This window comes from Salvia hispanica, chromosome 2 (assembly GCF_023119035.1).
Source record: "Salvia hispanica cultivar TCC Black 2014 chromosome 2, UniMelb_Shisp_WGS_1.0, whole genome shotgun sequence".
Taxonomy (NCBI): domain Eukaryota; kingdom Viridiplantae; phylum Streptophyta; class Magnoliopsida; order Lamiales; family Lamiaceae; genus Salvia; species Salvia hispanica.
In genome coordinates, this window is record NC_062966.1 from 35,420,319 (window position 1) to 35,443,054 (window position 22,736).

Sequence of the window (22,736 nt, forward strand, 5' to 3'; positions counted from 1 at the left end):
AAATCTGCATTGATGCTAATGGTTGAAAAAATGTGGGAAATGACAAAAAAATATGTCTAAATTTGCCTACTTGCCCTCATTTGTTACGAAGAAATTGTTTAAATATTTAGCTTGGAGTTTATTTGTTTGGACAGGACTTGCATGATCCAGTGTCCGCAAAAAATCAAAAATTTATTTGATTATACTAACAAATGGAAAAAATGGAAAAAAAATGGCAAAAGTAAAATAGCTACTTAAATAAAAAGAATTAATGACCGTACCATGTCTACACAATAATTTTAATTTGCTGCGTATAATCCAATCTTGCAATATGTTTATCTGTAACAAATGCAGGCCACCTAAAGTTTAGGCGGAAAAATCGACAAATTCGAATTCTTCTTTCTACTAATACATCTGGTTACTTACCTGTGGAGTTGCCTTGAGCTCCATGAGCTGCTTACAGGTGAAGATGGGAAGATGATAGTGGGCAGCCTCAAGCTTTCCTCGACGTGGGGGTAGTCAACCATGTAGTGAAGGCCACGACTTTCATGGCGCGCTAGAGCGCTACTTAAAACGAGTTTGGCACAGCAAAACAGGTTCCTCATCTCACATGCCTCCAGCCCCACCATTGTAGGTTCCCAGCCATGCTGAAATAGGTAAGTCTCCCATTCCAGTTCCAGCTTTCCAATCCTCATCTCAGCTTTCTGCAGCCTCGTCGTTGATCTGACAATTCCCACGTACTTCCACATTATCGACTGAAGCTCTCTCCTCACTTCCCTCGTCTTGAGGGAGATGTTGTTCAGCACTGTCTTTCCGAGTGATTTTGGCATTATAGGCCGGGCCCAAGAATATGAAGCTCCACGATCAACTCGTGAGCTCTTCATGTGGTCGATTGAAGGTTGAACTGCCCTTCTTGCAAAGACAAGGGCCTCAAGCAATGAGTTACTAGCAAGGCGATTTGCTCCGTGCAGGCCGGTGCAGGCGACTTCACCAGCCACGTAAAGACCTCTGACATTGGTTTCCCCTTGGAGCCCAGCACGGACTCCACCACACATGTAATGAGCTGCAGGAACGACGGGGATCGGTTGTCTGGTTATGTCTAAGCCATGCTTGAGACACTCTGCTGCTATGTTGGGGAAGTGGGAGAGAATTTTGTCTCTGGGCTTGTGACTTATGTCAAGAAGGACATATTTCTCATTACGCTTCTTGAGCTGATCATCTATGCTTCTTGCTACGACATCTCTTGGGGCAAGCTCTGCCCTCTCATCATACATGGGCATGAACCTCTCCATGTCCATGTTGTAGAGGATGCCTCCATCTCCTCTCACAGCTTCAGTTATCAAAAAGGCATTTTGCCGGGCCTCTTTCGGCTTAGCTGGAAGTCCTTCATCAGCCAAAGCAGTCGGGTGGAACTGCACAAACCTGGTTGTAATGCAATGCACCATATTTAGTTGACGACCAAAACTTTGGCAATTAATCACTAGTCTAGCCAGTAAAGAAATCTGATATATTGGGCAATGAACAGAGGAATGCTGTATGTGGAAACAAATTCTCGATGAACAAAAATTCTACGTCTTTACTTTATAATCAAATAAGTATCACTTCAAGAATGTAAGAGATCAAGGACAAAGACTGCTACATAGTGCTGAACAAAGTACAAGCTTAACTATGTACTAGTATAAAAATATGATCAGATAATTATTAAAGAGTTGCATGATAAGACAGTAAAGAAGAAACTGTACGTTCATGAATGGGGCGAAAAGGTTAGAATCACTTACTCCATATTGGAAATTACAGCATCAGCTCGGTGAGCCATAGCAATTCCATCTCCAGTTGCGACCTACAAATACAAAGTCAAGATATATCAGTCAGCATAAATATCATGGTTCTATAACTTTAAAGTCCACAATAAAGATGAGTAGGGCAAATTTACTTTAATGTTCCTTCAAATGCAGCTGAAAACCTTAATTTTCATCGAGACGGTATTATATCCACGAATTTTTGAAAGGAAAAGAATATGTAGTTTCACCTGAGGATTGGTAGTATTGGGATAGATATGCCCTGCTCCTCCTGATGCAAGTAGGGTTACCTTCGAGATGAATCTCACCACCTAAGTTTATAAATCAAAGACAGAAATCACAAAACGGTATAGAATCCTACTGCAGCCTGTTCCTACGAGTGGCATACTACTTTACTTACCTCATGTGTTTCTGTATTTAAAGTATCAACACCAAGACAAACGGTTTCAGAACCATCCTGCAACCCAACAAGAATACATATGTTAGACAGTGATACCAGAACCTCTGAGTAGTGCTAAATATGGTATGATGCATCCCTTTATACATCACTTCTGGAATTCTGCTACCATCAAATCAATCGGCACCAACAATGGTATGTGTGAAAATTTATGCACACGTTTAAGCACACAGACAAGCACAAAAACAAGTTACCTGAGAAGTCAGCAAATCTATAGCAAACTGATGCTCAAACACAAAGATATTAGGATCTTTCCGCACTGCTTCTAAGAGAGCCCTCTCTATCTCCCGACCAGTCATATCTGAAGCATGTACAATCCTACGATGAGAATGTCCTCCCTCCCTTGCCAGGTGCAAATTCCCATCCTCCCCATGATCAAATGAAGCACCCATTGCAATCAATTCTCTGATTCTCTCAGGTCCTTCTGTACATACTACCTGTATGCATGATAAATATTGTGAAAAAAAAGATACTATCATAGTCCTTGATTTGCTACAGCTTAAATCGAAAAAAGCATCAATTATATTTTTCCGTCACATGATGTGATCCATATATATGTGTAGCATGATATATTGATTTAAAACCCATAGCTTGGCTACTGAAAGGAGAAATATTCAACAATTTTTTACAACCAACAAAGTAGAAAAGATGGATAAGGAAAAGGCATTAATAACATACTCGGACAGTCTCCTCATCACATAGATAAGCGCCTGCAACAATTGTATCATGCATGTGACTCTCCACTGAATCTGATGGGCATAACACAGCACTCACACCACCCTGTGCATAGTTGGTGTTGCTCTCGTGTGGTTCAGCCTTGGTTATTACTGCAACAGTTCCAAATTTTGCAACTTCAAGAGCATAACGAAGGCCAGCAACTCCACTTCCAATAACAGCAAAATCAAAATATTTATTATGACCCTCTCTCAGGTACGATCTGATCACGGTTCTGCGTAGATTGCACTCTCCCTTGATATGGGGTTGGAAGTAATTAGATTTGGTAATCTGCAAGCCTTTAGAGACCCCATGACACCTGAAGTATGCATCATATATATTATCAGATGCAGATGTAACGTAAAACACCCAATATTATATTTTCTCTTGCTCTTCACAATTGAAAGTCACAAAACATTCAAATTATAGCTAGGTGACTGGGATCCTCTTTCTCAAAAGACACACAATAAGTCAAATTCAGCAACCTCAGCAACCATAGGAGTTAACCAAAAACAAGAAGTGCCACTCCCTGTAAGATTTAAATCAGTGAAAAAGGTGAAAAAGATGACTATGCTGAGCAGACAACAGAAACAGAAGGAAGTTTGCATCAATGTGCAATAGAAGACATCCCTTGTTTGTCAACCACCCACAACCAACCTTAGGTCCTTAACCGACCAAAATTTCCAGAGAGGAAGAACCGTCCGGTGCTTCCCTATACGGACATCAATATAGAAAAGCTGACCATAAGCAAATAATATTGTTCATGAAGGAAAAGGGTGAAACTTCATAGCCAGTCGCCAACATAAGGGTCTTAACACATCTAACAGAATCACACCGTCAATTTTCAAACTTTTCATCTCCAAACAAGAAACCAGGGTAAAATCCTTGTTACTATAATAAAGCATAAATTATAAGACTATTTGACATACCAAGAAAGCTCCTTCTGCATGCACAGCGGAGGCACGGCTATATTACGAACAGTATAAGCCCGTCTGCCACCATGTCCCCTCAAAAAGGCCTCTTGAAAATGAAGCTGGCCGCTCCCTGAAGCTACACTTGTAGCCATTCAAATATCCTGCTAAAAGATATCCCAATTCATGACATCAGCCCCGAACAAGCAAAAGTAAGCATAACAGTAAAAACTGTTGGACAAGATTTGTATAACTAATGCAGAACAAATCTATTGGGATTTTAAATTAGGATACTGCTCCAGGTGATAGAATGATATACATGAATTGCATAAAACAATTGTAAACCTGAATTCTCTCGTCTGAATTTTACAACCTACAACATTTCAAAATTCACAGAAAGCGTGAAAACTCGAAATCGCACACACGTTTCCTAGGGGTCAGATTGGTAAATCACAAATATAGACATATAAACCAGATGTTTTCAATTCGAAATTCGAAATCTAACCAATAACATGCATAATTGTAAACGAAAGCAAATCCAGAAAATTGAGCATACAATTGATCTGCGGAGCCGAAACCGATGCGCACCAGCACGAACGAACGCAAATGAGGATGAGATTCGAGGTCTGCGCCTGAAATCAATGAAGAATCCGGAGCGAGAAAGGCCAATTTGTGTATCTCAATATCTCTCCACCACGATCTGCGCATACATGCGTATAAAAAGAGAAATGGAGACCAAAAAAAAAAAAAAGCAAAAAGGAGATGGAAATGGAGGGGCCGACAGTTCCGAGGCGCCACAGCTGAGTGTGTGTATGTGTGTGTGTTACAGTTAAGCTTGAAGAAGATTCGTTGAACTTCGCGCCATTAACCCCTACACTGCTACGCCTCTATCTATTCTCACACAACTATTTATGGTTATTATTTTTCTAATTTTCCTTTTTTCGTGAAATATTAAAAAGTGGGTATAACAAATTAAATTGGGATTACCCCATACGATTAGAGGAATAAATTTACCAAAAATAGAATTATTTATTTGAAACAATTTAAATGAATTATACATGCGGGGTTTGTATATAATAGTATAATTAAAAATTAAGGATAAATAATAAATGTGCAATAAACACCACCCACGATTTTATCCACCAAGTTTATATAAAGGTCAACAAAATAGCAACTTGTTCCACAGTCACGAAAAATATGACCATATATATATATAGGTTTCGTATTTTTTCTAAATATGGATTTATTATTGGAGATGGCAAATTTGCCACGACCAATAAGTGGAAAATTATGGAAAAGAAAGTGAAAACGACATTACAAAGAAGTTATTGGAAGCATGAACGGTTTAAATACTTTTCTCTGTCAAAAACTACTAACATCCTCAAATAATTATTTTAAGAATGTGAGTACATCTGTCGAATATAAATGTTAGTTATTGTTATGGTTACAAAATTTATATCATGACATGTTAGCATCCAAATATTTAAGAATATTCTAAACTAAGAAATATGAAAGCAAAATTATGATTTTCTAGTGAAATTCACAAAAAAATTCAAATCCATTTGTAGGAATACTGAAAAGAACTTTGTGATGATCTTCATTCTATGAATTTTAGTCCGAAAAATCATTAGGATTTCAATTCATGATAAAAGGTTTAACCAATTAACCCCATACAAAAACAAAAGGTGTGAAACTGGGCCCCATAAATTGAAAAGGGAAGACCTATACCCAGCCCACGTAGGGTGGGCCCAATGTACATATATTAAATCTTTAATTTAGTATACGTTTAAAAATTGGAATAAATATGTTTTCTTATAAAGGAAATTAGTCTTAAATAGATAAATAACATCGAGATTAAATGATGGGAGATATTAAGTATTAACGTAAACTATCGTACAAAATGAAGCTTATACTATTTTTATCACCCCGTTCGAAACAATCAAGGGTTTTATCACTTATAGTTTTAGATCAACAAAAACCTCACTTTTCATATAATAAACGAATAAATTTATACTTATATATGTTTTAAAATAAACATTATTAAGATATAAGTACATGTTTTCTTATTATTGCTTGCCCACGAAAATATGGAGAACTATAATATTGATTGGAGACCTCATAGAGGCAATGGTGGTGGAGAATTGGAATTTGAGAACCCATTGGAAGAAAAAAGATAGTACATTATTCTTTTTTGTTTTTCTCCCACTAAATTGATATATGCATCTTCCACTTTTACCTTTATGTAATTCTCACTATGCGTCAACGTAATTCTATTGAAACTAATAAGTCAGATTGACTTAGGGTTTAATTAGCATATCTCCAAATAAAAGTTTAGCAACACTATCATTAACAATATCACGAAATGCACGCACAAGTCCTTGTACTATTAGAATTTAATTTAAATGGAGTAGATCCTTGTAAGTTGTAATATATTATTGTTTTAATCATATCTTTCAACCGTAATACTTCATGTAATCGAGATCATTTATCCCACTATTGGCAGACTACACGAATCAGTACATAAAACAAATTCAAGGTTGTGTTTTACATATAATTAAAGTGATCGTATTTAAAATTGACTGGACTTTTGGTATGTAAAAAGTGCCGTTTTTTAAATCAGACTCACACAAATGTGTAATTTTCGAATCACCAAAGGATATTATCTACTGTGAAAGAATTTGCAAAGGGAATAAAGTGGTAAGGATATTGCCAAGTATATTCATTGTGGATTTGTGGTAGAGTCCAGATAAATGGTATAAAAAAAAGATAAATTCGTGCTACCGTATAAAGGCGATATTCCCATGCCATCTTTAAAATCGTATATATGTTACTATAATTATAAACTATAATTATAACATATAAAATTAAACAATAAATTTGACAATAATGGACCCTTAAAATGAAATATTTTATTCTCAATAAAACAAATGGGAGATTCCAATGGTCCACAGTCCAAATGAAATTCAGCTACGGCGGCCCATGAAGAATCCAAGCCACCAATCTAAAAGTTGAAAAGTGAGTCAACAAATAATTAATATTGTTGGACTCATCATCATTATTTCTTCTTTTCTTCTCCACCTTGGAAAAAACAATTATTCACAAATGAAAGAAATATTATTTGAGAGTTACGACTCTTCATAAGCTGTAGTGGCTCCAAAATTAGACGACTATTTCATTTATTTATATGATTTAATATTTTAATGTTGTTTGATAATGACTTTCCTTGGAATAGAGTTTCATCAGAGAAAACGGTCAAGTAATATTAAATTGTTATTTATATTCAGGGATCTAAGATCAAACATAAAAAAAATAAAATTGTAAGTAAGTTAAGTATAGTAAGTTAGTAACAAGTTAGGATAAAATATATAGGCAATAAGGTAGTGGTTAAAATATATGCACTTTGAGGCATGGATGGAGAATTTTTTAGAATTAGTGATTAAATAGTTTGCCTTATTTTATTACTTATTTATTGAATAAAATTAAGATAGTTAAATTACATATATTATTAAAATAAATTTTATTTTTAAATATAAATAGACTGCTAAATATTAAAAAAAAAGGTTGCTTTTGCTTTTCTATATGAACGCACCACCACCACTTTCTACTTCTCTTTAACTGGATGAGATGGTCCAGATGCATTTACTATCAAATTTCTAAAAATAAAATCAATGATATATTCACGCTTAATAATTAAAAAAATGCTATGATTGTATTATTGACCAAACATTTTTGAAAATTTTAATCTTTTTTATAGTATTACTTTGCTGATTATTGGGTAAAGCGGCAACAACGACCACTATGAAGAAATATGTAATTTTGTGCATAAGACATAGTACAACTTATTTGTTTAAATCTAAATTAAAAAAAATTATCATAGAAATCAAAGTTTCCATCAAATAGGAGGGTTACGCATGATGAAAGTATTTTATGATGCATATTCTTATAAAAAAACTTAAGATAATCAAAACCACCTAATATTATATACTACTCCATCTGTTCCTTCTTAATTAAGACATTTCTTTTCGACACAAAGATGAAGAACTAGATATTAAGTGTGTTAAAGTGAAAGGATAAAGTATAAGATATGAAAAGGAGGGTGTATTACATTTTGCAAAAAATAGATATGATTTAATTATTTTTTGTACTTCTCAATATGGAAAAATGGCTGAATTAGCAAACAACGGTGGGAATACGTTTTACATTTAAATGTAATTTACTTATGGTGTTCATAATATTAGTTAAATTATTTGATAATTATAACTATTAATGATGGAGTATTATATAATAGTAAGATTTTTATATGTCACGTCCACAATAATTCCTTATTCATTTACGTATGAAATTAAAAGGAGACATATTTACAGTCGGCCCATATTCCAACTATCCAGCCCAGATCGGCCGTTTGAGCCCATTTAGCAACTGCGCCAACTGCACAAACGGAACTGCAGAGAGAGAGAGGGGAGTGGGGTCCACAGACGACACGTAATGCGGATCTGCTCGTAACCTGCGGCCACGTGTCGATGGGGTTGAATCAGTCGCTCGGTGAGGGGTTGAGATAAACTCGCTTCCACAGCAAACAAATCCCCCGCCATTTCCCTCCATTTCTCTCAATCAAACTCTCGATTCAATTCAATCCAATCCAATTCTGCAGAAGAACGTTGTAGCTCGCCGGGGATGGGGAATATGGTATTAAAGTCCATTATTTCGGATCCGGCGCCGCCGCCGCCGATGGTGCTGGTCCCGCCGCTCTTCGATTTCCCCCCTCTCGCCGCCCGTACGAGGTCAATTATTTTCTTTTTCTTCTTTTGGTTGTGTTTCCCTTTGTGATAATGGAGGCTGAATGCTTATTTTGCGGCAATGTAGAATGGTGGAATCGTCCTACAACATGCTGTTTGGAAAGCTGGCCCTGAAATGCCTCTTCGACGACTATTTCGAAGAAGCGAGGCATTTCAGCACGAGAATTATGCTCAAGCCGATCGATGATCCGCATGTCGATTTGATTGCCACTGTATCCGTGATTTAATGGTCAAATTGCGTTTGGTTATGCGATTATGTTTTCATATGCTCGTTTCTTATTTTATTATTGAACTGTAGTTTAGGGATTTCGATAAGCGAATCAAAATAGGAGAGGTCTAAGTAGTGCAATTTGGATTCATGATCATTCATGATGCGACGAAGACTTGCATAGTCAGCTGTCTCCTTACCAAATTTTGCAAGGCTAAAAATGGCGATGGTTACTTTAGGTTTAGAGTTTTGTGTAAATGACATAGAGACAACCATATTGATTTTAGGTGGATAAGTTTCAGTTAGTTAGCCTTAGCAATTTAAAATAAAGGTTGTGATGTAGTAGTGTTCCTTAGCATGTTCAGGTTGATGGTCCGCTCAATCAAAAGCCAGATGAGAAACTTGGAGGAAGCGCACAGTTTCGTTGGCAAAGGTTCTGAAATATACTTAGACACACAATTTAGCTGTTATTTCAGTTATGTCTTGATGACGTGCTAAAAGAGGTCCACTGTTTCTTTGTAGTGATGTTCTCGATCCTCACACATTCGCTGATATCTCTGTTTCAAACTCAGAACCGTAAGAACCATTTCTTGTATGAAACCTTTGTATATGCTTCTGTATCGAAAACAGTTGATATTTATGCTCTTTATTTGTTGCGTATGCAGAACTCTAGTGGTGAGATCCTGTGCATACTATCCCAAGTTAGGGTTTGGAGCATTTGGCATCTTCCCAATTCTTTTAAAACAGAGGTTACATTCGGATTTTCAATTAAAAGAGTGATGTTGAGAAGTTGGAATATGCTTGTTCATTTGTCCAATGTTTATGTCATTTTTGACGAATCAGAAAAGCTCCAGAAGATTATGGCATCATGGGTTTGAGATATGGATCTTCTAATCTGTCAGTTGGAGCTACATTTGTCCCATTTCCTGGTAAACCACAAATTATAGATGGCTCTGGATTATATATCCTCATTCTATAGGATATATGTCAACACTTGTGAACAACGGTACGTCTCTCAACTTAATTGTTTCTTTTGCAGCATCGTCTGATGAACTCCCAAAAAATGCATGGTTAGTAAGCAAGATGGGAAGGTTGACTGCTGGAGTGCAATACGAACCAGCATGTATGTTGTTTTTTAAACTAATACGTGTTTCCTTTCTTTCCTAGAACTTCCACAAGAACATTAGTTTCAAATTAATAATTTGTGACCTACTCTATTTATTTGTTTAAATGCAGATTTTTTTGGTGTGGTACTAATTTTTCCCTTACATTCCTCATGCCTCTGAATTAATAATAAAATAAATAAACACATCTCTTATTTAAAGCTGAAGATGCTCTCTTTGTTGTTTGCAAACATGCAATGCTATGGATGGTTGAGGGGGTAAACCTTACTGTGAAATTAAGTTGCTTCTTCTGAAGGTATATTAAAGCTGATTGGAATTATTTTCTAGCCATATTCCTAAAACGAGCACATATTTCCTTTGGATACTAATCATGGTTGTTCTGCATATTTGGAAACAAAGTGGGGCTGGGTCTTTAAAGTATTTTGAATTCCATAGTTGTCATTGATATGATTTATTAGGATTGTATATGTGGTTAAGTGTACATTTTGAATAAATGTTTTCCGAGCCATCTTCATTGGAAGTAAATGAAATACTACAGAAATTAAAATGTTAAACACTGTTGTCTCTAAAAGGCTCATTGAAGAGAAATGAAATACTACAGAAATTAAAATGTTAAAAATTGCTGTCTCTAAAAATTTATACTGAGATTAAAACTTATATTGTTCTTGATGTGCTGTAGTTGGAAGCAAAGATGGAGCTAGATACAAAAACTTAGCAAATTGGAGTTGTGCAGTGGGTTACGGGCTAGGATCAGACAGCCCATTGAGCCCGTCATTCAATTTTGGACTTGAACTAGCTAAAAATTCTCAGGTTTCTTTTTATAGTTTGAGTTATAGCTCAAATTTTCAGTAATTTTTGCCTTGATCTATCTTCTAAGTCAAGTTGTTGGCATAACTTTTACACTGACTGAACTGAACTTTGTTTTTTGGATGTCATTAGAAAATGCTTGATAACTATTAATACTTCACTGAGGAAGATTTTATGTGGCTCTAGCATGTTACTTCATGTTTCCTACTCACAACTTTGTCTTTGTAAATGATATGCAGTTCATTGCCTCTTTCTACCAGCATGTGGTAGTCCAAAGACGGGTATCTCTCTCTCTCTCTCTCTCTCTCTTTCACACACACACACACACACACACAGTCTGTCCTTACTCTCTTCACTAGCTATTTTGTGTGTTTGTATTCACATGTTTTCACTGCTAGTATGTATCATTATTTTGACTTCAGTGCAAGTTGGCTTTGCTGTGCATTATCCTAAATGAATGTCACAAGAAGTTCGTCGTTTTCATGCTGCATCTCACTCTATGCATACTAAATTCAATTTGCATTCGAGGATTTCATGCTGCACGTCACTTTATGTATATACCATATTAAGTTGCATTTAAGGAATATTGTGTTTCTTCACAAGAAATTAATTCAAATATTGTAATTTTAAAAATCTTTATTAGGAATTTCTATACACTTTGAAACTATAATCATAAGCTGTACATTTTCTGGCTTATTCTATTGTTAATCCATTTTCTTGATGCATAACTTCTGAGACAGGGTTTACTAATAAATATATGATTTTATGCAGGTTAAGAATCCATTCGAGCCTAAAGAAGTAGTTGGAATCACAAACTACATTGACTTTGGTTTTGAGTTGCTGACAAGGTATTTCCAGCTATTAGCTGTGTACTTGAACATGGCTTCAAGACTTGTTTGTAGTCCATGTTATACTGAAACAAACAAGTGAGTCAATAGAGTTCTTCCAATACTTTCTTTGCAGGGTCGATGATACCCAACAAGCGAACAATATTGACGATTCCAGTTTCCAAATTGGTGCATCTTGGCAAGCAAATAAAAACTTTTTAATAAAGGTAACACTTAAATATGTTTGTCATACTGTATTCATTTTTGTTGAATGAGTAACATATTTAAGAAACCTACTCGGTTTTCTCAGGGTAAGGTGGGACCTCTGAGCTCCTCGATAGCCTTGGCTTTCAAGTCATGGTGGAAACCTTCTTTCACATTAAGCGTCTCAGGTACTGATACTAATTTCCTTCATAGTAATTGTAATTGGATTTTTCTGACTGAAAATGTTTTTACGATATTACCTCCTATCTAACACGATCACACACAAAAACATGGTACTGGTAGGTATATTCATGTTTTCACCTCCTACCACATACTGAGATGAAATCAATGATTGTTGTGGGAACTAGACGTAAGCTCAAGGCGATGCCTCTAAAGAGCAACCACAGCAAAAGCATATACCCATTTGCTTCATCCTGACCCATAGCCTCTTTAATCATCATTTGCTGTGGCATATTCATGTAATAATCTCCGCTTCTTTGATCATGACATGCATTTGCATACAGCTGTTAGAGATCGTTCAAAGAGGGAGACAGCTCTTGGTCTCGGTATCCAAGTCGAAAATATTCGGGAAGGAATGTAAGTCTACCCCCCTGTTACTCCTCCCTCTCTGCATTCGTTAAAAGCTCGTTGGCACTTCATGCATTGAGTTAGTACTCATTTTAATTTTATTTTACGAATCGATTTGCAGTTATCAGAGGGCTGATCCCAATTTTGTGATGCTGACGCCAAGCAAGGAGCATCTTGCTGAAGGGCTTCAGTGGAAAATTGGGGAGAGACCGCTATTTGAATCAGATGTTACTTCTGGCAATTTTAATGGCGTGCCGAAGGAATTGAGACCCTTGAACAAAATGTTGTGATCGTGGCAAGCCTCTCTCTCTTTCTCTGAATACAATAGGAATTTAATACCTGTTAAAATAGAGATTATATTTATTGTCTTATTCTTTTAATTAGGGAACCTTCTTAAATATGTTAGTCCCTTTCTCTCTGCTTTTATACCCAGAAAATAGGAAATGTCACTCCTTCATATTTAGGGACTTTCTGCTTTGTCTCAATGGTGGAATCTAACAAGTTGTTTTGCTATCCAAATTAATGTAAAATGAAATAAAAAAGAATTCCAAATTTTGGTGATTACTTAATATGAGATGTATTGTAGAAGTGGTCCTCTCTCCTTTCTAAGGTAGTTTGAGCATTTCTTTTGGGCACGAAATTTAAGAAATTGATTTGTTAAAGATTACAAGAAGAGACAGAATAAAGTAAGAGATGAAATAAAGTTTTTGCCAATTACTCAACTATCTTGGGACGGAAGGAGTATAAAATTTTGGTGGGTCCCATAAGAAACGATTTATTGTCTTGATTTGGCACCATTATTTTTATTTTTCCAAGTAAATAAACTAACTTGTTTAGCTGCTATTGTAATTGGTACTAGTACACATCATAGTATTATCCATATATGGTAGTACTCAAATCGTCATGAGAATTCTGTTTCTCCATTCTGGTGAAATATCAAAAAATGTCCAACACACAAAACATTAAATTTTAGCACTCAGTTTTGTTTCTACAAAAAGAAATTTATTACAGCCAGATGACAGATTCAGTGAAACAAACAAAAAATGGCCACAACACAGTAAAGACATACCCGAATCTCAACTCTTATTTCATACATAAACAGAAAAAAAAACGGCTATATTAAAATGCAACAGAAAAGGAGTCTCCCTCCTTCACATTTATAGCCGATATAATGGTTTTTCTTTACTTCTCATATACGAGGAAATTAAAATACAAAGGTAGGATTGTAGGAAGATGAGAGAGACGTAGGGAAGCGTTATCGATTCAGGTTCAAACAGAGAGAGATGGCGATAGGCCGAAGTCGAGCGCCCACAGCTCGAAGGTCCCCTTCACAAAGTCATAGTGCGCTCCCTTCAACGCAAGTGTCTTCTTCACTAATCCTTCCCTCACAAATGGGTACGACAGCAGGTTTCCGAGCGACACGTTCACTGCTTCCTGTTCCGATTTTAGGATCACGAATCAGTGTCCGTAAATATGTCATTGGATATAAGCTTGAATCAGAATTACCAAAAATATGTCAATTGTGTACCATATTACTCCATCTGTCCTAATTTAATAGGCGCGATACATATTTTACTGACTCGTTTCATTATAAAATTAATACTAGTATATAAAAGTGAAATTTACGCTATAGTAACTTTTTCATTCATGTATTTGTGCTGCTCGTTGTGAATTATTGAAACTACCTTTTCGCATGTGGCGCATTGGTCGCCGAATGGTGTGTCTGCGCAGTCAGCCAATGTCTTTTTCTTGGCAGGCAATGCAATCGACACCCAGTCCTCGATGAAGTCACTGCAAATCACAACAAACGTTAAAATCTATCCCTCGAGATTGAAAATACAAAATATATAGAATATTTCCATTAGATATGAGGGGAACTAGGTGCGTTTCGATCTCGTGTTCTTTCATATTTTTACATGAGACAATTTGCACGTGAATATGTCAATAATTCCGAGCATGCTTACGTGGACGTGGAGCCATCATATGGGAAGGACATGACTCCTTTGATACCTCCACAGGCACTGTGCCCAATCACAACAATCTCCTTCACCTGAAACAACATTTACTAAACAATTATTCAAAACTTCCTTAATATAGTAAAGATTAGTGTTATAAATGAAATTTAGTTAATTAATTCACCTTCAGATGCAGGACAGCATACTCAACAGCAGCCCCAACTCCAGAGAATTTGGTCTGAAATTAGCACAAATTAATAATCATTTCGAAAACAGCCCATTTAATCAAATATTGATTAATTTCCCCTCAAAAAATCGCACCTTGTCGAATGGTGGGACCAGGTTCGCAACGTTACGGACGACGAAGGCTTCACCAGGCTGAATGTCCAGCACGTGCGAGGGACACACGCGCGAGTCTGAACATGCGAAAATCATGTACTGTATATATACAATCACAAATTTAATTTATTAGATTAAATTTCACCTAAGAACTAAAAAAAATTATAAAAAAAAAAACAAAAATAATGTACCGTGGGGCTCTGGCCTTTAGCGAGTTCACCGTACAGAGCTGGATTTTTCCTGAATTAAATTTCAAATCAATGCGATGTTATAATTCATTTTTCTCCATATTATCATTAGTGACAAAAATGGTAAAAAGAGAGAGATAAAAAAATTGGTTCAAGTGTTGTAAAAATGAGGAGTAAATCATTAAAAATATAAAATTACTATAAAAAAGAAAGAGACTAATTTTTGTAGACGATCCAAAATAAAAAAAAAGACTATTGATTGTCAACGAAGAGGAAGTATTATTTTTAATATTTGGGAAAATAACGAAGTTTGATATCGATGTGTATGTCTTACTCATATTTCTCCTTTTTGAAGGTGACAAAGCCAGTTTTCAGCTTCTCAACGGACTCCGACGAGATGCCAGCGCTGCCGTCAGCTGTTTTCAGCTCAGCCGTGATTTCCTCGATCTTCGCTGCCGCCACCGGCCCTAGCTCTCCATTCTCACTGCATATATAAATATATGCCACACCACATATTATAAAAAAATTTCTCTCAAACTTTAGAAATTAAAAGTATTTTTGTAATTAACCTTAGAAGCTTCTGGAGTCCAGCAATGGCTTCTTCGTACGAGTCCTTTCCCATGTCTTCTTTCTGCAAATTTTAGAAATTTATGAGTGTGAATTTTAGAGATGAAAATGAGCACAATTTATACAAATTTTGTTACTAACATATTAATTGGAGTGAAATTAATTAGTGATTCATGCAGCTGAGTTATAAATTATAAAGCGACAATACATAGACGTAAGGTTGTTATAGATGTTCTATATATAGCAAGTTTTTTATTTATATAATATAATACATTCAATTAACGACACGTATTAAATTTGGTGCATGTACTAATTGGAACATCCACGTGAACAAGTCACCTAAAATTTTGCAAGTGGCATACTTCTTCATCATGGACTTTCAAAATTTCTATTCAATTACTACATTATAGTACTAAATTAGTAAAAAATAATTATAAAATAATTAAGTGTGAGTACCAAGAGGGGGTGGATGATGGGAGCGGGAGCGGCGAAGACGGGCTCGTTACGGATGAGGATGGGCGGGGTGGAGGCGGAGGAGCTGAGGCGAGCGGTGGCAACGGGGCGAAGGGCGACTCGAGAGGTGGCGGTGAAGATTTGCGAGGCGACGCAGGTGTTGAGGGTCGACATTGCTCAATGGGGGTGGATTTGTGGGGCTTTATATTGAGAAGAGTGTTTTAATGCCATGGATAATGAAAGGGAAAGGTGAGTGAACCACAGCTTCTATTACTCGGAGATTAGGTTTGGATGTTGGGTTTCGATTTTAGACCTCAAATTTCATGTTACATTGTAATTGGAGGTAGATAGAATAGTGGGACAAATTTGAATGGAAATAAATGCCTTAGATTGATTTCTATGCTATGGATCAAAGTTCTCATGGCAATTAATTTGCAATGTACTATATACTTTCTCCGTTTCTTCCGATGGCGAAAACAACATCTAAAACCGAAAACAAAGCATCTAAGATATACTGTAAGAAACACATAATCTATCATAGAACAATAACCAGCTACCGAGGCCAGGTGGGATTACTCAAAAAGTATGATAATGAATACATAGATGGAACTTATAAAGGAACCAGAAACAAAACTAAATATGTCACTTATTTGAAAAGGAGGAAGTATAATTATCCGAACTTAGTGGCCATTTGTAAGATTTACATCTGTGTTTTAAATTTGTAGTACCTTTAATTTATTAATATAGTGTTAAATACTTAAATACAAGCTAGTAGCCTAGAATGTGTAAGGTTTACAATGCATGCATGGCGTAGCAATTAAACATGTAGTACTACGGTTCTTGTAAATATGCATTACATATAATTAATTAATACTACATCACATAATTAATATTGCAGGTACATTAATTAATAAATTAACATCAATTCGGGAATTAATATCCGAATATAATATGAACTTTGAAGTTTACATTGTGCAAATACGACCACAAAGACTCAAAGAGAATTAATTATTGTATGATTTGACAACCTCGGAAAAAGTATCTAGTGCAATATTTTCCACAAAACGTTCTAAAACCAACCTCGAGGCGACACGTATTAAGAGATATGAAAATGAATTTGTGGTGCACAAAATAATTTAATAAATAGTATAGAGAGTATTGGATATTAAATTTCTGAATAAAATTTGGAGAAGAAATAAAGAAAAAAGTAGAAAAAATAGGCGGTGCACCGAAATTAATGCTGATGAGAAGATAAGACCCTATCTATAAAACTTGGTTGCAATTCTGCTCAAAATTTCCACTTTATCTTTTAACATCATAGAAATCCAATCAATTTTTTATTTATAATAAATGAACTGTTATCTATTGAGCATTTAAAGGGGCATTATTGCATTATATTATAACGCTACTTTTTAATTGCTTTTCTTTTTAGATAAAAAAATTATTGCTTCATAATGCTAATTGATTTAGTTCTTTAGAGTTTAGAGAAGCCCAAATAAACATCTACTTGTTGTTAGTACCTTGATACATTGTATAACACGTATACAATTATGTATGCAATCATCCAACAAAAAAATGCACATTTTCTAGATCTTAGCAATAAAAATGGTACTGATGTTCACACTGATAAAGTGTATATATATAAAAAAAAACACTGCATAGAGGGTATTGGATAATTATAATGAAATAAAAACCGAGATTAAAGCAAGTGCTAGAATAATTACCCATGTATTAAGTTTTGACCATATTCTTCGCTAGAGTAGTAACCAAATGGGATTTGGAAATCAACAATAGACCAATCTTCATAATAATATTTCATCTTGTACAATGCAATAAATTTGAGGAGAAATTGAAATAGAAGAAAAATAAGAGAAGGGTTTTAAGATGCAGTGAAGTTGAAGCTGATATTTAATAGCATGTTGCTTTGTATTTCAATGTTTTGGAGTGGTTCAACTTATGTCAACATTCTTATGACATCCTTTCGACATATGTGTACAATATTATTAAAAATAAATATAAGTAGTAGTAGTAGTATTACTTATAGTAATATTTCCCTTCTAAAAAAAGAGAATTAGCTAAACTTACTTCCCTTGAGGAAGTCTAATTTCAACTTCATGTCTTGGGCCACCTTTATGGATCTTTCCAGCTCTCAGTGGAATCTCCCACCAGATATACTTCTTCCCTCTGGAAAAAGAAAAAAGAGAACCATGGCTATGACCTATCTGATAATGAGAAAGAGAATAACAGAATTAGATAGCAATAATCTACTCACCTCATTTCCATTCCACACAAATGTCAGAGCGTGCGTTGCAGGTCCATCATTCGTGCCATTTTCAACCATGGCTATGAGAACCCGATGAGATCCTGTGTTGCCCAGGCAACTGCAGGCCTGCATTAAATCATCTTTATTCAATATATTTTACAGAGTAAAGAATAAGAACATATTTCAAGTTTTCAACGTTGGGCTCCTTATAAGGATAAAGCATATATAACAAGACTGATTGTCACAAATTAGATACCTATCAGGCTGGCATGAATGTAATCTAGCCGCATGAAGGGAAGTATCAGTCACCCAGTGAAGGTATGAAACACACTAGCAGGTGATCGGTCGAATCCAGCTGTTCAAGTGACACAGATACATTGATTTTTGAGTAAATGTAAGACGACATCCACACAGAACGACAATTTCTTTCTCATATCAAAAGAATCTGCAGGATGGTCTAAGAGTATATTAACCAAAATGCAGGATACCTGAGATTACCATTTACTCTTGGTCTATATCAACTGCTTCAGAATCTTCTCCATGCAACTGATCTTCTCTCACACAGAAATCTCCAAATAATTAAGGACGCATATTTTCCGAACCACTTTTTCCATTAGCCTTTTTCCTCAACAGCTTCTTATTTCTGACAGCGTCGTACAAAAGTTCATACGCATAATAGGTTATATGTGAATTCTTCAACAAGTTCTCCACAACTATTTTAGGTGCTGCAACTTCTTTCTTATCTGCTTCGAAAATTGTGTTCACTTCTTCAGGAACAACACCCCTATGCACCATACCGTATATTATTTCAACTGCCTCACGCAATCTATGCTTCACGCACAAGCAATTTAGCACTCGTCCAAAAGTTCCTAGGGAGGGAATGAGGCCTTTCTTGATACCATCAAGAAGATAGTAATACGCAGAATCAACATTCCCAATCTTGCAGAAACCATCCACTATACAACGGAATGTGTATATATCCGGCGGGCATCCCTGAACGCTCATTTCCTGAAATAGTTTCAGTGCCATATCCACATTTAACCTCTCAGAAAAGGCATTAATCAGGATATTATACATTGCTAATGTTGGGCAAAGTCTATGGTCCTTTTCCATTCTTCTGAACAATATATGGGCTTTATCTAAATCGTTGTTTTCACAAAATCCACTTATCAGGGTGCCTAAAGTTACTTTGTCTGGTTGCAAACCACTTTGCTGAATCTCATCAAGCAACTCCAAAGCTCTGTCTAGTTGTCGAGCTTTGCAAAAACTCTCTATGAGTATATTATAGGTGATGATGTTTGGTCTACAACCCTTCTCCTCCATCGCTTTGAATGTTTCCATCACATTATCAGAGTTTGAAGTTTTGCAGAGCCCGTCCAATATAGTGTTATAGGTGATGATATCCGGAGTAATGTCATGCTCCCACATGGTATTAACAACTTCAAGTGCCTCACTAATCTTCAGCTGCTTGCAGTAACCATCAATCAAAGTATTAAAGGTGAATATGTCGGGAACGAGGCCTTTGTTCATAGCATCATCAATAAGAATACTGGCATCAGTTAAACAACGCATCTTGCAAAAGCCATTTACCATTATATTATAGGTCCAGATATCAGGATTGCAACCATTTTGCTCCATCTCATTCATCAGCTGCAAGGCTTCCAAAATGAGTCCCTGCTGACAAAACCCCTTGATTAACGCATTGTATAGTATAACACTATGTCTTATACCTTTTCCAGGAGCTTCATTGAACATGCTTTTAGCCCTCTCAAAGTCACCATTCTCACACAATCTGCACAATAAGGAGCAGTATGTGAACTCATCGGGCACAAACCCCCTCAATGTTGCATCTTGAAGAATCTCATCTGCCTTTGGCACCATATTCATTCTGCAGTACCCGTCAATGAGTGTATTGTAGGTGAAAGCATCAGGCTTCAACCCACTGTTGACCATTTTATTCATGTATCTCTCTGCTTCAACCCCTTTAGAGCTCTTACACAAGCCACATATAAGTGTATTATATGTCACGACATCCGGGGAAAGACCATCCCCCGTTGCACCATCTAACAACCTTGCAGCCTCATCGAGTAAGCCCTTCTTGCACAGACCTTGGATGAAGATGTTAAATGTAAACAAATTCGGAAGAACACCCCTCTTGAGAACCTTGTCTAGCAGTATCTCACTCTCTCTGATATCTCCCTTCTTACAAAGGGTATGAATTAGCTTATTGAATGTGGTGACATTAGGGACTAGACCGAGGCTTAGCATCTCATCAAACAATTCATGAGCTTCCCCTCTATAATCTCCCTCATAAAATCCACTGACCACGGTGCAGTATGCTACTGAGTTAAACTCACATTGTTGTGCAGGCATGTTATTCAGAAGCCTCAGAGCAGCATGCGGTCTACTTGTTCTACAAAATGATTTTATCCGAATTGTATAAGTGTACACATCAGGTGCAATCCTTTTCTCTTTTAACCTCATATAAACTTTGTGTGCCTGATCAAAATACCCATTCTCCACCAAAATATTCATAATCACATTATAAGAGAAAATAGTAGGTTCACAATTGTAAAAATCCATTCTCTCAAACACATTGGCAGCCTCTTGAATCCTCCTTTTCTTTCCATAACTTCTCATGACACTAATGTACACTTTGAACTGAGTGAAGCTTTTCAGTTGGCTGAACGAGCTACCTCCGTCCCATTCCTTCTTCCTCTATGTATTCCGATCTCTGCTTCTTTCCTTTCTCTGCTCCAATTGATGTTAAAACTCAGAATAACACAGCTCAAAATTTGATCTTTTCGGTATTTCCAACTTCAGTTTGAAGGGCATTTGCTTAAACCCTAATTAAACCCCCTTTGCCTCAATTGCCGTTTAGATGAGAGGGTTTACGCCGTTGCGGATGGGTTTAGTGCGTTCGGATAAGAATACTAAATACAAATTTACAATGATAAAATTGTAGTCAATCCGTCAATGTCCAATTTAGGCTAATATTAATATATTAATATGTTCCATGGAATTTTATATTTCTAATGGGATAAATATGATCATGTTAAGAAAATTGAGGTAAAATGATAAAACCAAATCCAGTGGCTGGAAAGAAAAACTTAACATGCCAAATAATTTGGTAATTTATCAAGCAATACTAGTAGTACAAAAGTAAAATGAATCTAGGAAACAAATCAACTTGATAATTCTATAAAATCAATTTTCCAGGCTACTCGATCAATATAAGTAGGAGGAATTAGCTTTAGGTATTAAACAAAATAAGAAACACGATTTTCAGCTAATATTGTACAGTACGTAATTTCAATTTTGATGCAAGTTTTCATATTACTAATTACTAAATTCATATCTTTAAAAAGAGAAAAGTACGTAAATGGTACCTTATCTTTCACTTTCGCACATAAATGGTACCTAATCTTTATTTTATACTCATTTTTGGTACCCTATGACAAAAATAACCATATGTACCAAATATATGATTTTTTTGTTATGAAGGATATTTTTGAAAATTTCAATTAAATAGAACCAAATATGTAATTATTTTTTCTTTCTTTATTATTTCTTTTTTTCTTCTTTAGTTTATTCTTCTTTCTTTTTTCTTCATTTTCTTCTTTCTTTTTAGTATTTTATCTTCCTTTCTTCTTTCTTTTTTCTTCATAGTTTATATTTCCTCTTTTTTCTTTTCTCTTCTTTTTAGTGTTTTATACATACATCTAATTGCATTCATAATATAAATCAATAACAAAATATCTAATTAAATTAAAAAAATATTTATACTCATTTTAGGGTTGAAACACCTAACTAAAAATATTTAACTCTTTATCATAATGAATACAATTATCAATTTTAAATTTTGATTAAGGCTATATTAGTTAGTTATTAATTTAATATAAAATAATAATAATTATTTATTAATTACGACTAGTTTTTACTTTTATAACAATAATATTACATAGTAATTAAATATAATTACAACTATAATTATGATTAAGTATATTTAAATAATAATAAAAAATAAATTAATTATTAATTTATAAAATCAAAATAATAATATTAATATTGATTAATAAATAATAGTATAAAGAGTGAGGAGAATGAGAGAAGATATTATAATATCACTTTTGGGGGTCTTATTCTAATACTTATAACACCCCAATCTAAAATCAAGACTAAATCTCCACCCTTGGATTTTAAAATGGGTGGATGAGATTAAAGCTCACACATCTCAATAAATAGTAGACAAAATATCAACAAAGGGGTAATATCGTCATTATGTTATCATATGCTAATTTTTGTGGGTGTTTTTTTATATCAACATTGTGTATTACAAATATCAACAATATGACATTAGAATATCAATACAAGGACAAGAAAATATCAACACATTTTTATTGAGATTGGACATGCATAATATTGAGATTTTGCCTACAATATATTGAGATTTTTGTTGCATTTGTTGATAAAAGCTGCTTATCAACATGTACGAAAATTGAAATATAATTTATCAAATTTCATCACCCGAACATCGTCGGAACATATGCAATTGAG

General features: G+C 35.2%; 4 protein-coding genes across 6 annotated transcripts; 1 reads left to right on the forward strand and 3 right to left on the reverse strand.

The window, feature by feature from the left end:
- Positions 1-212: 212 nt before the first annotated feature.
- LOC125208589 (L-aspartate oxidase, chloroplastic) lies at positions 213-4,726 on the reverse strand. Of its 2 annotated transcripts, XM_048108236.1 has the most exons (9): positions 4,417-4,726; positions 3,879-4,027; positions 2,914-3,268; positions 2,430-2,672; positions 2,179-2,235; positions 2,009-2,089; positions 1,758-1,819; positions 406-1,401; positions 213-318 (listed from the first exon to the last, which is right to left on the reverse strand). In XM_048108236.1, the coding sequence occupies exons 2-9, from the start codon at positions 4,013-4,015 to the stop codon at positions 315-317; spliced, it is 1,935 nt and encodes a 644-aa protein (XP_047964193.1). In that variant the 5' UTR covers positions 4,016-4,027; positions 4,417-4,726; the 3' UTR covers positions 213-314. The 2 variants fall into 2 exon arrangements, with proteins under 2 accessions (XP_047964193.1, XP_047964192.1); XM_048108235.1 differs by having other exon boundaries at positions 248-1,401; positions 3,879-4,024; positions 4,417-4,724.
- A 3,714-nt stretch (positions 4,727-8,440) lies between these two features.
- Positions 8,441-13,002, forward strand: LOC125204081. The gene is made up of 14 exons (XM_048102628.1): positions 8,441-8,641; positions 8,724-8,868; positions 9,230-9,297; positions 9,387-9,440; positions 9,530-9,613; positions 9,708-9,793; positions 9,904-9,987; positions 10,668-10,798; positions 11,035-11,076; positions 11,567-11,643; positions 11,759-11,849; positions 11,933-12,014; positions 12,351-12,423; positions 12,536-13,002. Exons 1-14 carry the CDS (start codon positions 8,535-8,537, stop codon positions 12,702-12,704), a joined length of 1,293 nt encoding a protein of 430 aa, XP_047958585.1. The 5' UTR covers positions 8,441-8,534; the 3' UTR covers positions 12,705-13,002.
- Positions 13,003-13,480: 478 nt separating this feature from the next.
- On the reverse strand, positions 13,481-16,105 carry LOC125205695 (carbonic anhydrase 2-like). Its single transcript, XM_048104766.1, has 9 exons — positions 15,920-16,105; positions 15,466-15,527; positions 15,231-15,380; positions 14,900-14,948; positions 14,691-14,807; positions 14,554-14,607; positions 14,379-14,464; positions 14,100-14,205; positions 13,481-13,848 (listed from the first exon to the last, which is right to left on the reverse strand). Exons 1-9 carry the CDS (start codon positions 16,088-16,090, stop codon positions 13,684-13,686), a joined length of 960 nt encoding a protein of 319 aa, XP_047960723.1. The 5' UTR covers positions 16,091-16,105; the 3' UTR covers positions 13,481-13,683.
- Positions 16,106-17,811: 1,706 nt separating this feature from the next.
- LOC125206017 (putative pentatricopeptide repeat-containing protein At1g74580) lies at positions 17,812-20,829 on the reverse strand. Of its 2 annotated transcripts, none has more exons than XM_048105277.1 (4): positions 18,678-20,829; positions 18,436-18,534; positions 18,189-18,305; positions 17,812-18,100 (listed from the first exon to the last, which is right to left on the reverse strand). In XM_048105277.1, exon 1 carries the CDS (start codon positions 20,817-20,819, stop codon positions 18,759-18,761), a length of 2,061 nt encoding a protein of 686 aa, XP_047961234.1. In that variant the 5' UTR covers positions 20,820-20,829; the 3' UTR covers positions 17,812-18,100; positions 18,189-18,305; positions 18,436-18,534; positions 18,678-18,758. The 2 variants fall into 2 exon arrangements, with proteins under 2 accessions (XP_047961234.1, XP_047961233.1); XM_048105276.1 differs by having other exon boundaries at positions 18,668-20,829.
- Positions 20,830-22,736: the final 1,907 nt, after the last annotated feature.